This window comes from Phodopus roborovskii, unplaced genomic scaffold (assembly GCF_943737965.1).
Source record: "Phodopus roborovskii unplaced genomic scaffold, PHOROB, whole genome shotgun sequence".
Taxonomy (NCBI): Eukaryota; Metazoa; Chordata; class Mammalia; order Rodentia; family Cricetidae; genus Phodopus; species Phodopus roborovskii.
Genome location: NW_026126541.1, coordinates 32,343,141 through 32,357,125, shown reverse-complemented (window position 1 = coordinate 32,357,125; position 13,985 = coordinate 32,343,141). Strand labels below are relative to the sequence as shown.

The 13,985-nt window shown below is 45.3% G+C and overlaps 1 protein-coding gene across 1 annotated transcript in view; it reads left to right on the top strand.

Moving 5' to 3' along the window:
* Nucleotides 1–13,985, top strand: part of Dmrt1 (doublesex and mab-3 related transcription factor 1) — a 99,262-nt gene that overhangs the window by 40,518 nt on the left and 44,759 nt on the right. Inside the window, exon 3 of the mRNA XM_051200114.1 lies at nucleotides 2,285–2,568. Within this exon, the coding sequence (XP_051056071.1) occupies nucleotides 2,285–2,568 (284 nt within the window). The remainder of the gene's footprint in view (nucleotides 1–2,284; nucleotides 2,569–13,985) is intronic.

The following is a 13,985-nucleotide window of genomic DNA, read 5'->3' as shown; positions in this document are numbered from 1 at the left end:
GTTCAGTTGTAGACTTGGTCCAAAACTTCCAGAGCTTGCCCTTTGAATGCACACACCTTCCCTTGGCTGTTTTCTCTTCCTTCTATCAGACATGTATCCAACACCATCCCCTGAGTGTTTTGGACCACATCATGCTGGGAATTTCTCCCGGTGCCTCTTCTTCATGCCTTGGTATTCTGGACCCTTCTCTGGGTCTTAACTATGAAGTAACAAGAGCTGTGGCTCTTGGGGCTTCAGTTTTTACCTCGTGTTTATGCTACTTACAAAGCAGTCATTTGTTGCTCTCTTTAGTTAAAAACACTGCTCAGGATCTGGTATTATGCTAGACATAGGGGGCACGTGGCTGCCTGGAGGGCTGGTGCTTCTTGCAGGATCATCTGGCTATTTGAAACCGTCATCCATCTCTGCTTGCTCGCTCGCTCGCTCGCTCGCTCCAAGCTGTTTAGCAGGCCAGATGCTGTCGCTTCTTTAACACCACAATGGAAAATCACTTGACCAGCTCTGGATTTGTGTGGTTGCTGAGTGTGGGTTGACACTGCAGCTGAACCCTCTGCAGTCTGTGTTGCCTTTGGCTTCTGTGGAGCTGCATCTGCTTTCTTTAGTTCGTGCCTTAGCGCCATCCCATCCCCCAGATGTAGCCATTGCTGGGCAGTGATTCCGGATTTTAGCTTCCAGGCTCAGTGGCTTCCAGGAAGTCTCAAGCTCCTTACTTTGACTCAGCCCTGTACCTCATGCCCAGTGTCTGAATTAGACAGGACATGTCCCTCTCTCACTCTACCACACCCAGACTCCTGCTCGTCACCTCCCCTTTATCTTCGGCCCTGATGTCTCATCCTCTTCCAGTTCTTGTCATGCCTCATGTGTCCCTATATCGGGCTACCCTTACGTTTGTAGCCTAACATGGTCCCGTCTGATAGTGATGTTCCCTAGTTGGGCTTTCTCATCTCCTTCACCTTTCCCAAGAATTGCCCTCGGGTGGGGCTCCCACAGCACAGCTCGGTCCACTAACTCTCCAGCTCACAGATCTTCATTGATTCCTGTTACATCCCATCTTGAGAACTAGATAAAGGCTTTCCAGGCCTGGCTCCATCTGCCCAGTCTGTCCCTGCCTTTCCTGTTCTTCACCTGCCTTTATCTTTGTCCATGTTCTTTTCTCCTTCTCATTCCCCACCTCTTGTTTTACTCACCCCCTGCTTCCGCCTCCGCCTCTGCTAGGGATTGAACCCAGGGCCTCACCAGTCAGCCCTGTCTTCCTTTTCCAGGGTGTGGCTTGGGGCTTGGTAATGTATTTATTTTTTTTCCTGCAAAGGCCCAAGTCTTCTCCAAACTGCAAGTTAACCTTTCTCCATCCTCCGAATTTCCATAACAGTTTTGTGGGTGTTTCTGTTACGCTGGGTGGCAGTATGCTTGGAAGTCCCACCCCAACTTTCACCCTGCACTGTAGGCTCCCAGTAGGTTGCATGGGTGGGGGTGGGGGGTGGGGCCATTTCAGGGGGCTGGCTCATCTCTTAGAGCATTGTTTAGTGAATGTCCATTGGATTGAGGCCAGAGGCATTAGTTCAGTCTCTTATTTAGACAGGATACAGTTGAAACCCTCCTCCATGTCAGCTGAAGAATCAGCAGATCGTTTGTCACTGAATCTCTAGATTCTTGGCAGATCCTGATGAATGCAACGGGCTGGCTAATTACTCCAGAGGGGGAAGGGACAGCAAAACCGATTCTCTTCTCAGTTATGTGAAAAAGCCTTGTTGCAACACAGCATTGATTGGCTGGCTGGTCCACAAAAGTTCAAGTAGTGCTAACTGTGCTTTTGCAGAACAAGTCGGTCTGTTCCGGGTCCACATTCTAGTCCATGTTAAAGAACATAGTACACACCCTGGAAGGACATAGAGAAAACATGTCGCTCAAATTCAGCCCCTTACTGAGTTCCTGGGGTGACAGGCACTTTATCATGTGGTAAGAATTCGTAGACAGGTTGCCTAGATTTTTCCTGACATTTGAGTGGGGTATGTGGAGGTTGCAGTTCACTGTCAGATTTTATGTCATTTAATCCATTTCCAAAATCATTCCCACTAAAAAATAAGGTGGCCAAGGGTCTTTAGGCTGTATCACCAGCAGGAAGCCAGCCTTGGAACCCTCCCCTTGTGGCTGAAGCAACAACAGTGATTTCTCCCTTTCCAGGTTCTTTGCTCATCACGAGGGTGATCTTTCAGGCGTAGCCAAGGTTTAGAGGGCAAGATTTGTGGACTCCCTTCATTAAATCCTTTTCTCTTTTCCTTTTTAGAGGGACGCATGGTCATCCAGGATATTCCTGCTGTCACCAGCAGAGGGCATGCCGAGAACACGCCTGACCTGGTGTCAGACCCCGCCTACTACAGCAGCTTTTACCAGCCATCTCTGTTTCCTTACTACAACAATCTGTACAACTACCCGCAGTACTCCATGGCTCTGTCTGCTGAGTCCTCCTCTGCGGATGTGGGAAATCCCCTTGGGGGATCCCCTGTGAAGAACAGCCTTCGGAGTCTGCCAGGACCGTATGTGCCTGCGCAGTCTGGAAACCAGTGGCAGGTATGACCCGGAGTTAATGGGATATGCGAAACACACATGCATGTGAGATGTACATGCATGCATGTATGTGCCATGCACATTCAACACACACGTAGTCACATTGTGAAAAAGCACGTTGGTTTTTCTTTCCGGCTGTTGTTAATATTTAACTTCAGAGTTTGGATTGCAGGGGCTTTGGAAGGGATTGTGCATGCTATTTGGGTTGATTTTTCAGTTTTGGCTTCTCACACATTGTCAATTTGCAGAAATCCCCAGCTGTGTCCCCACCTCCTCCAGCCTTCCCTACTTGGCAGCTTAGGATCTATTAGGTGCAGTTTCCTGGGTGGAGTCATCTCCCCGAAAATTTTTACACTGGGAGAGAAAGTATTATTATGTATGTGATTGCATGGCAGAAAGGTTTGAGAGGGAATTAAGTTGTGTTGCCATGGCCCAGTAACATAGGTGGGTATTTTTTAGAAACAGGTATCAGTCTTTTAAAGTACACCCACATATAATATTAAAATAGTGTGCGGTCAAGAGCTTTCGACATTTGGAGTGTTTTGCTTCACTGGGGAAAAGAGCTTCTTCTGGAGTGACTTTGCTTCTGAGGGCAGAACAGCTTCCATCACGTCATTCATTGCATCAGCACCAGGAGCACCCGGAGGCGAGGTGATGGTGTGTACTTACATCCTAGGAGTGTGTAGCTGAGAGGTTAGACACACATCACCAGGCCACGGAAGATGCTGTGATTCTGCAGGAACTGTTGCTCACCCTGGCTGTGTGAACATGGCTGAGGCTTTCTCGGCAAGCGTTTGACTTCAATTCCATGTAACATGTATCTTGAAGTTGGTGCAGGTCTTTGATGCCCTCTTTTCTCCTTACTTTTCTTAGCTTTATTGAGGTATAACTGACAAATTGGACACATTCATATCTTACACTGTGTTGGCCTGGTGTACGGGGCCACTGTGTATTGCTGACCACAGTCAGGCTAATGAAGGTACCACCCGTGTGTGTGCTTACATTCACTTAGGATTTAGTCTGCATTTTTCAGATACCAAGCATTATTGATTATAATGGTCACATTGTACATTAAACTTCCAGAACTTAAATTGAAAGTAGAAACTTTTGATGTATGTCTCTCCTCTTTCCTAACCCTAAGCCTCTGGAAGTCAGTGTTGTAAATTTCTGTTTCCAAGAGTTAAGTTTAAATTACTTTTCTTTTTTCATTTTTTTTATATTCCAATCCCAGTTCCCCCTTCCCCCTCTCCTCCTGCTTCCCCCACTCCTCTCCACCTCCCATTTGTTCCTCAGAAAATGTAGGCCTCCCCTAGTAAGTCTACTAAGTCTATCCCATCATCTCACTGAGGCAGAACCAATCCTTCTTAAGACAACTTATAAAAAAATTCTTTTTAAAGTCAGGTAATTATTAATACTCAAGGCCTCCCACTTTGGGGAGTCTCTTGCCATGCTCAGGGACCTGACTCGTCCTGTGAGTTTCAGATTTCTCCTAAGTTTCCCAAGCCCTTTACATTTTTGTGTGTGCATATAGGTATGCATGTTTGCATCTATGTGAGCCAGTAGACATGTGTATAGAGGGCATTGTGAGCCAGTACACATGTGTATAGAGGGCATTCAGAGGCCAGAGGTTGACTTGGGTGTCTTTCTTAATTGCTCTCCACCTTATCCAGCGAGGAAAGGTCTCTCTCTTGAATGCATTTTGCTTGTGGGATTTCCTGTCTCTACCCTTCCATGATGGGATTATGGGGAGGCCACTGTGCCTGTCTGATGGGCATTATATGGGTCTAGGAGATCTGGTCCTCCTGCTTGTGTGGCAAGTACTTTGCTCCTTGTGTCATTTCCTCAGCCCCACATTTCACTGTTTGGACGGAGACTTAAAACTTTCAGGTATTGGAATTGAGAGGTGTTGTGAGGATGACAGGAGTCTGATGGGCTCCCACCTGGACCTCTTCAGACCCTCCAAGCATAGTAGATTTTATGGTTTGGAGGTTTCCTGTGGCGAGAAAGAAACATCTTAAAGATTCAAACAAGCCAGGATCTGGTGGTGCACGCCCTTAACCCCAGCACTCAGAAGGCAGAGGCAGATGGATGGATCTCCAGGACAGTTAGAGCTACACAGTGAAACCCTGTCTTGAAAAACAAAGAAGATTTAAACAGAGCAGACCCTCTGGCTGGTCCTGCAGAGGCCCTGGGTTGTCAGTTGTCACTGGCCAGTTTTCTGGCTGTTTTTAGTCTTTGGCAATAGGGTAGTTGGGTGGATCTGTGAACCTGATAAGTTAGTCGATAAAGGCTGAGGAAAAGACAACCATCTCCATTTGAACGTTAGTCACATCTTCTAAACCAGGGGTCTCTTCCTTTTGTCAGAACCATTGCAATAGCTGCTAGTCCCTGACACAATGATATTGGCCTCGCTCTTCCACCAAGGACTAGCAAAGGCATGCTGCGTGAGGTCTGGAGATGTGGCCGCTCACTGGGAACATCTTGCTGTGGCCTGGAGGGTACCTCCTGTTGTGCCCAGAGTAAGACCACCCTTCTCCTCATGCAGAAGGGGAAAGGCATATACTATGAGAAGCTTTACTTAGACACACATACAAGCCAGCCAGAGTGGGATGGGAAACTGGAAAACTTCCTTTGTCCTGCAAGAGACAGATATGGTGTTTAGCGCCTTCCCACAAGCCACCAGACAGGAAAGACCCATCATTTTTCTAGCCCTAGGGAGTACATGGAAGTATCATTTCATATGGGATTTTGTTTCCTCAGAGGCCCGTATTTAAATCCCATCTTCCAGATGTTCTCAGTAATATGTTCTCATGTAACAAGCTGCTTTGGGGCAAAAGGGCCTCTGTCCTGCTGCAGTAGATGTTCTGAATAACACAAACAACAAAAACTGTCATTTATTGAGCAGTTAGTTATTGCTGGTTTTCTTTCTTTCTTTTTTTACTCTTTGGGGGCCATCACCTAGCTCCCAAATAAATACACAGAGACTTATTTGTACTTATGAATGCCTGGCCTTAGCTTGGCTTGTTTCTAGGCAGCTTTTCTAACTTAAATTAACCTGTTTCTCTTCCTCTACATTTTGCCTCTGGGCTTTTGACCTTTCTTTATTCTATGTCTTTCCCCCTTTCTTACTCCCTGTGACTGGTCGTGTGTCTGGGTGGCTGGTCCCTGTGACTGGTCGTGTGTCTGGGTGGCTTGTGACTGGTCGTGTGTCTGGATGGCTGGTCCCTGTGACTGGTCGTGTGTCTGGGTGGCTGGTCCCTGGTGTCCTCTTCCCCTTTTCCTCAGCTCACTCCTAGCTCTTCTCTCTTGAGCCTAGATTTCTCCTCCTATTTATTCTCTTTGCCTGGTAGCCCTGCCTATTTCTTTCTGCTGTCTAGCTATTGGCTACTTAGTTCTTTATTAGACCAATCAGGTGTTTTAGACAGGCAAAGTAATACAGCTTTACAGAGTTAAACACATGCAACATAAAAGAAAGCAACGTATGTTTGCACCATTAAACAAATATTCCAGAGCATAGACGAATGTAATACATCCTAAACTAAATTAATATTCCACAATGGTTAGTACTGCCTATTTTCCAAGGGGAGGAATGATACTGTCATTTTTAAATGATGAGGGCATAAAAGATTGAAAGAATGACTTTCCCAAGGTCCCTCTCACCACCAAGAGAAAGAAGCAGGGTTTGAACTTGTCTGTCTGGCTTTGAAGTATGAGTGAGTAGGGTTTGACCATCACTGGGTCTGCAGCCAACTCAAGACTGAAGAATGTGCCTTGCAGGAGCTGTCTGTGAGTGCGGACGCTGGCCATACCTGTGAGCACACTGTCTCTGTTGTCCAACCTCAGCTGTGGGTGGACCCCCTATAAAAGCTCAGGCCCTTTGTTGGAACTGTCTGCTGTTTGTCTTCACCCATGCTGGTTAGAAACAAGCACAGGTGTTTTGAGGAGAGCTGATTGTGGCTGTTTGAGGTGGCTGTGAGGGTAGCATTCTCCCGAGTTCCCGAAAGACATAGTTCCATGGGTCACTGTCTAAAAGAAGCTGTGTCTCACTAATTTGAAGTTCCTTTTGGAATCTGCGTAACAATTTCCTCAAATGTGATGGCAAATAAGGCACATGGAGGGGCGTTCTCAATGTCTGTGTAACAAAGAATGATCCTAAGAGACGAGTAAAGGGACTCTGATATGGCAGCTTCCTCAAGCTTGACATAACCAACTATAAACACACTTGACTTTTTAAAAAAATGCACCCCTCCCCCCGATTCTGTTGGAAATAAATTCGTACATTCAAACAGAGCCAGCATAGCTCTGTTTGCTGAAAACCACATGCAGATCAGCACAGTGATGAGCAGGCCTGAAATGGGTCCTGGAGTTCTCACTCCATCCGAATCCGCTGTGAGAGTTGCAGAGGTGCATGACTCCACGAAAAGGCCTGCCGCCGATGGGAAACAGGGCAGAACTGGAGTTGTAACCCTGAAGGTCCACATCCAGTTACAACTTTCGATTTAGCCGCATTACCATGAGCGGGCACTCTGCTCCAAATCTCAGCTTTCTTAACCTTGCTACTTTGAATGCCATTGTGTGTTGGGGCTCAGTATGGATGTTTTTCAAACAAAGACCTCTCATGGTTCCTAGAAAATACGTATTGTAGGAGAGATCATAATTTTATTTCAAAGACAGACTTCCTAAAAAACAAACAGGGCATCCATTTTTACATCGGAAAAAGACATTGACTCTTATGTGGAGTTAGGCTTCCTGCATGCCTAGCTTATAAAAGCAAGCAAGCCACAGACTGACTCAGCACCTACTGAGTACCAAATCTGTGTGTGTGTGTGAGAGAGAGAGAGACAGACAGACAGAGAGAAACACTCTTGCAAGTTTGAGAGAGGGAGAGAGAGAGAGAGACACACACTCTTACAAGTCTGCTTCCTCTCCCAGCCTCTGGGGGTGGCATCCTGGAATCCCAGAGTGTGCATCCTGTGAACACCACCATGCGTGCTGAGAACAGCTTTAATGGCTTCTGGTCTATCTCCAGCCTGCAGAGATTTGTGGCCCAATCATAGATTCCTGTCCTGTTGTGAAACAGGAATAACATTTGTGACACTGGAACAAACTCAGGATGAATGGCTGCTTCCGCTGACCAGCAGCTCAATTTCGCTTCTGCATTTAATTGCCTGCAAAAGCTGTTTATTGCCTTGTGCACTCCTCCACGGCAACATTATCTCTTAAATAAACATGTTGTACCTGGTTGACAAGGGAGAGGTGCATATCAAGTGAGCAGAAATAAATATGGGAGGACTCAAGAGCCGTGCCTGAGATCTCCTTCAGGCTCGCAGCTGGCGCTCTTTTGTTAGCTGTTTCCAAGCCGTGCCAACCAGACGTCTGGGTTCACATTTCCTACCTCAGTCAGGGCATGGCCAGGTGACAGCCTTCGGGGTTGCATTCCTCTGGTGGTTCCTTTGGTCTCAGTCTGAGTCATCGCATGATAATGATTGTCCTCTGACAGCTCTGCATCTCACTGGAAGTCATTTGTTTATGAAATAAACATACATCAGGGACTGCTACACACTGGGTTTGGCTGCCAAATGAAACATAGGAAAGCACGATAGGGTAACGGCAGTTAACAATAGTTCATATACTTTAAAATAGCTAGAAGAGAGTGTTGGGTAGATATGCCAAAGACCTTGATTTGATCATTCTACATCATGTCTGCATATGGAAAAAATGTGAAGAGATGTTGGGAATCACCATATAGTCCTTGGTTTGGACCAAGATACAGGCAGGAAGGGAAACAGATTCTAACATATGACATGGCACCAAGAAAGACACCTAATGTTCCTGGATGGTGCTCCGGTCCTCTCATCTCTCTGAGGGCCAGAGGGCTAGGCTTGGCATTTTAAAAAGCTGCCTGTGACTGATCGATCGTATGCTAACTAACCCACAGCCTGAGCAGGCCCTCAGCTTCACACTAGCTCCTCTTTTCTAGTGTAGCTTAGCTATGGGACAGCCATGTTACAGTACGGTGAAAGGAAGTGACTTTCCAAGCACAGGCTATATGGAGGTAGCCACACCTCTGCCTTTTCCACCATGGTGTAGTGTCTGTCCCACAGGAAGTGTGGCTGGCTGTGTGAAGCCAAATCTGAGAGCCACTCCAGTTCCTAGGGAAAGTTAAAAGTAACAGTCCTTAAATCATTTATGTGTGTTGTCTGTTTTTATTATTTCTAATATATTTATATACTAACATATTAATACATAAATAGTATATTATGTATAATATTTATATAATACCAATATAGTGTGTAATATAAATATAAAATATTACATATGTATATGGAGACAGAGAGGATCTCTTTCTCTCTCTGTGGCTCTGGCTGTACTAGAACTGTCCATGTAGATCAGACTGGCCTTAAACTCAGAGATATGTCTGCCTCTATCTCTGGATGCTGAGGTTAAAGGAGTCCTCCGCTAAGCCTGGCTTGTGTTTATGTTTTCAAAGACAGAGTGTCCCTCTATAACCCACGCTGACCTTGAATTTAGATGTTTACCCCTCTGTCTTAGCCTTCTGAGTTCTGAGATTACAGGTATGTACAAGTGTACCTGGCTCTCAGATACTCTTAAATTTTAAGATGCGAATAGCAGGGGGAAGACAGGGGAATGTAAGGCCCTTTTTATGGCCTGAGAAGGTTGGTCTGACTCCTGCGAGGAAGCTGACCATGTCTTTGCATCTCAGCCAAGCATATTTTCTACAGTCTTTGCTGTTTATGAGCTGCCTGCCCATCCTGTGGCCCACACTGTCACCAGCAGGTTGGGCTTGTCTCACTTCCTTTTCTAGAACCCATTTCCTTTTCTAGAATTAAATGTTCATTTGCCACTGTATTAATTATTTTCCTATTGCTGTGATAAGACACCACGTCCAAGGCAACTCAGAAAAAGGAAGCATTTAATTGGCTTATGGTTCTAGAAGGTAATGTCCATGATGGTAGGGCCGAGGCATGGTGACAGGAACAGATGAGAACTCATGTCTCAAACCACAAGTAGGGAGCGGTGGCATTGGCCTTTTGGGGTTTCCCTGCCCTGGTGACATTCTTCCTCCAGCCACCAACTGGAGACCAGGTATCCAAATACCTAAGACTTATGAGGGACAGCTCCTTGAAACCTCCACATCTACTGCCGATGGTTAGGTGTAGGTGGACGCTGGCTTTTTGTCAGAGAAACTGGCAGCATTCATACACCATCAAGGGAATTTATAAAAATAAATGCAATTTAAAATATTTTTATGGCACTCTCTTTCCTCAAGCAAACAGGTATAGTATCTTTTTTAGAGGTCTTAGAGCTAAGACTATACTTTGGTTTCTTAAAGATTAAGTACAGAGGCATAACTCTAATGCCTGAAGGATTTATTTTAATTCATGCTCCATTGCTATCATGCGCATTTATTTTATATCTTATGTATTCATTAATTCTAGTAATCTTATATTTGTTTTTTTTTTTTTTTTTTGTATTTTTTTTGACCTTTCTAGTAGGCAGTCATTTTTGTGGAAAACATTAATTACTTTAAATATCTTCTTTTCTGATGCATGTTTAGTTAGTACATATGCAGCTTAGATGTTGAGGGTGGAAAAGGTGTTACTGTTCTGTGGTGAAGGGAGAAATGTGCTGAGCTCAGAGGGGCGGGGCTGAGGACTGCCTCTTTTTACAGAGTACCAAGCAAAGTGGATCCCAGGAGAAAATCGAACTGGCCTCTGGTAACCTGGGGGCAGGAGGGAGCCGATGACCCTGACTCAAGAGAACAAGGATGGAATGGGGCCCTGGGCACCCCAAAGAATAGTTTTTTTCAGCCTGGGTGGAGCAATGCCAAGAGCATCCCAGGACATTCCTGCTGGGCTGTCCTGTAGGTCGGTTGTCATTATTAGGTGGTTCGGTTTGACCTGCACTGAGTTGGCACTCCTTGTGATGTAACTGGCCGTCGAAGTGGAGGCTGGAAGACGTGGAGTAGCACTCTGTTGCCGGGTTGTCCCATTATTGGTGCTGTGTGGCACAACAGCATCTGGTTAGCAAAGAATCCAGTCATTAAGGAATCTTGTGATGTGCTTGAAAATAAGATCATTATGTCACAGGATTCGAAGGCTTTCAGATTTGATTTCATTGGGCTAGTGGCCAGAGTCTCCTCCATTTGCATTTGTCTTTTTGGCTAACTTCCCCCACCCCTTGTTAATAGATATGAATATGATACAAAGTTAGATGCTTTCCAGAACACTTAAGTACTTGGATGAGTCTCCCTTCCCTTGAGATCTCCATTTCTCTGATGCTTAAGGGTTCCTCATTATTTGAATAAAGACTAAAGTCAAAGGACAGCATAGCAGAGACAGGTTGGCTCTGGTTTTGTCTCTTTGTTTGCTTGTGTTATTCAGTGCAGTATTAGAAATACAAGAGAAGAGAGAACACAGTTCTAAAGCATCTTCAATGTATTGTAAGACGTGGATGGGAAACTATGACTCATTGTCACTCTCAAGTGCCCAGCTGTACAGCATACACAGAAGCAGTTGAGGAAGAACCAGAGGGCAGCATAATTTTCATGTTTTGAAGGGAGAGAGAGGTGCTGCGCTGTAGAAGGACTGGTCTGGACAGGATGTGCGGTGAGATTCGGGGAGGGAGTATTTTATCACCTCTGTTTAGAATTGTCAGTACATGGTGACATTGAGAAGTAGATAGACATAGTCTCCGTATTTTAAAATTCTCTACTGAGAATATACCACTTCGACCTGATCCTAGGACACTTCTCCATACCATTTCTTTAGTGTCCCCGGTCCTCTGAGGGTCACCCATGGTGTACAGCTGCATGGGTGGGGTTTAAAGGAAAGAGAGGAAACTATTATCTCTTTACCTCATTTTTTATACCATTTCCTGAGGTGATATATTGTTTATATATATTGCCTGGACATCAGATTGCAAAACTAGCCACAGCCATAGAAGCTGGGCAGTGACATACACTTTTCATCCCAGCAATCAGGAGACAGAGGCAGATGGATCCCTATGAGTTCAAGGCCACCTGAGGCTACATGAGAATGAATCAGTCTAAAAGAGAAACAGCTCACCCTTTGATCCCAACATTGGAGAGGTATATCTGATGGCTCAGTGCCTCATGCTGGACTCTAGTCTCCAGCCATGATGAGGTCAGGGTCCCCCAGCCTTGGTAGAGGTAAGAGCTCTGGTGGCATGGGGGCTTTGCTTTTTTGATCTTCGGCTTGAACTCTGTGTTCTTATTATTTGTGTTACAATTTCCCATCATATTTCATGCATAAATATTCTTTCTCCTCCCTCCTTCCCTCCCTTCCTTCCTTCTTCCTTTCTTTCTTACCAACCAATAGTAGGAGAAAGAAGGCAGGCAGTCCAATCCTGTGTCATGTATTCACATAAAACTAGAAAATGAGAAGCCCTGGAACATTGGTTAGTGAACAAGTGAGTGCACACATGCATGTGTGCCTGTGTGTTTTTTTTTTTTTTTGTGTGTGTGATGTTGAGTATTTTTTAACTTTTAAAAAACTGAAATGTAGCAGCGTCTCACAATAGGTTTTTCTTGACATATCCAGGGAGATATTTAAGTGCCTAAGTTATTTTTGAAGTGTGTGATAGGAAGGCATATTTCTGAGTCCTTGAATGTACGGTGGACACTGCTTCTTGTCCCTTATTGTCTTTGCCCTCAACCCAGCTCTGTCAGGTCCTATCAGTTCCATTTAAGTGAGGAAACTGAGGTTCAGGGAAACAAACTCAGGATCATCACACCACTGGTTAGTGGGTAGCTGGACTGTGAATGGGCTCTGCCTACTATGGAAGGCGCGTCCTTCCCAGAATGCCCGTCTTCTGTGCACATTTCTTAGTCTTTGAATCAAGCCTGAAAATTGTAGTGACACTAAATAGGCTGCTTCTTAGGCTTGTTTCTCATAACATGCCAACACACACACACACACACACACACACACACACACACACACAGAGAGAGAGAGAGAGAGAGAGAGAGAGAGAGAGAGAGAGAGAGAGAGAGAGAGAGAGAGAGAGAGAGAGAGCTTTAGGGAAACCTGTTTTCATTTATTCTCGAGTCATTTGATGTGATCCCCTCTTGTGATGGTCCCAGAGGGGGATGGGCTTATTCATGCCATGCTGTTCATGAGTTGTGAGTGTCCGCTAGGAGTCACCTGTTTACAGTGGAATCTTTAAACCATTTTGGGGAAGTATGTGAACATGTGCCTTTGCATCCTCTTGGAGGGAGGCTCTGGACAACCTCACCTTGCCCTGCAGGCAGTCTGTCAAGTTCAGTTCTCATAAGATAGCCTTCATACTGCTGATTTATGCTAAAAGTATCCTAATGTTTCTGACAGCTCATGTGTGACATGAATATAATCCATATATCTCAAAGGAGCTAATCCAAGTGGCTTATTTCCCGATACTGCTGATAGGGCTATATCTCTTGGTATCTGCTGCAGAGATTCTGATGGTAACATATTGTTTCTGGGTCACTAGCTTTGTCTAAAACAGTAGGTTGGAACAGAGTAGCAAAGGTTAATTAAGTTTGTCCATCATGTTGGGAACACATATGGATGACTCCGGTGCATTTCGCTCTAAAATCTAAGTTCCTGAAATGTGCGGTTGCTGGCATCTTTGCTTCTCACTTTCAAGCGATCCAAAATGAAGTTTCTTAACTTGATGCAGAGCGATGAAAAGAGCTGGGTTGTTGAAAGGCCGTGGCAGCAAGTAGTAGCCCTTTAAGTAGGCAAGTATCTCCATTGAAATTGGGAAGGTGTCAGTGGAAGAAATCAGGGGCTCAGCAGTTCGCTCCCAGCCTTCTTCCTTTGGTGCCTCTGAGTAGAACCAAGCTCTGATCAGGAAACTAAAGGTTCATCCCAGACAGGGCTTGAAAGAGTGTAATTCAAGTGAATATCAGGGTCTGGTAGTCCCTGAAGTTAGTTGTATTATCTGGGAACACCCTTCTCATTAATCCCCAGCTAGCTTACTAACAGAGTGTGCCTTTTGAGCCCTTCACCTGTGGAAGGTCAGCTTTCTGTAAGATCGGACATTTCTATCTGAGCCTCACTACACAGGTGGCAGATGGGATTCAGGAAGCGGGGAGATCAGACACTCTTGAGCTGTCTTGGGATGTTACTGTCACCAGAGACAGCCTGGGTTAGGGTGCAGGAAAGGAGGCCGTGGTTCAGATTTATTGCCATGTGTTTTCGCAACAGTTCAGTAAAACAAAACCCCAAGATTCAAGGCTTCATCTGGAGTTAATGCTAACAGCTTGTGCACTTGCTGCCTGTTCAGTCCCTGTCTGGGTCACACTCCAGTTCAGAGACTGGGGTGGGTAATAAGATTATAAAACATGCCTCTTGCTTGCCAGCCACCACATGCTAATAATAACAGCAGACATAATT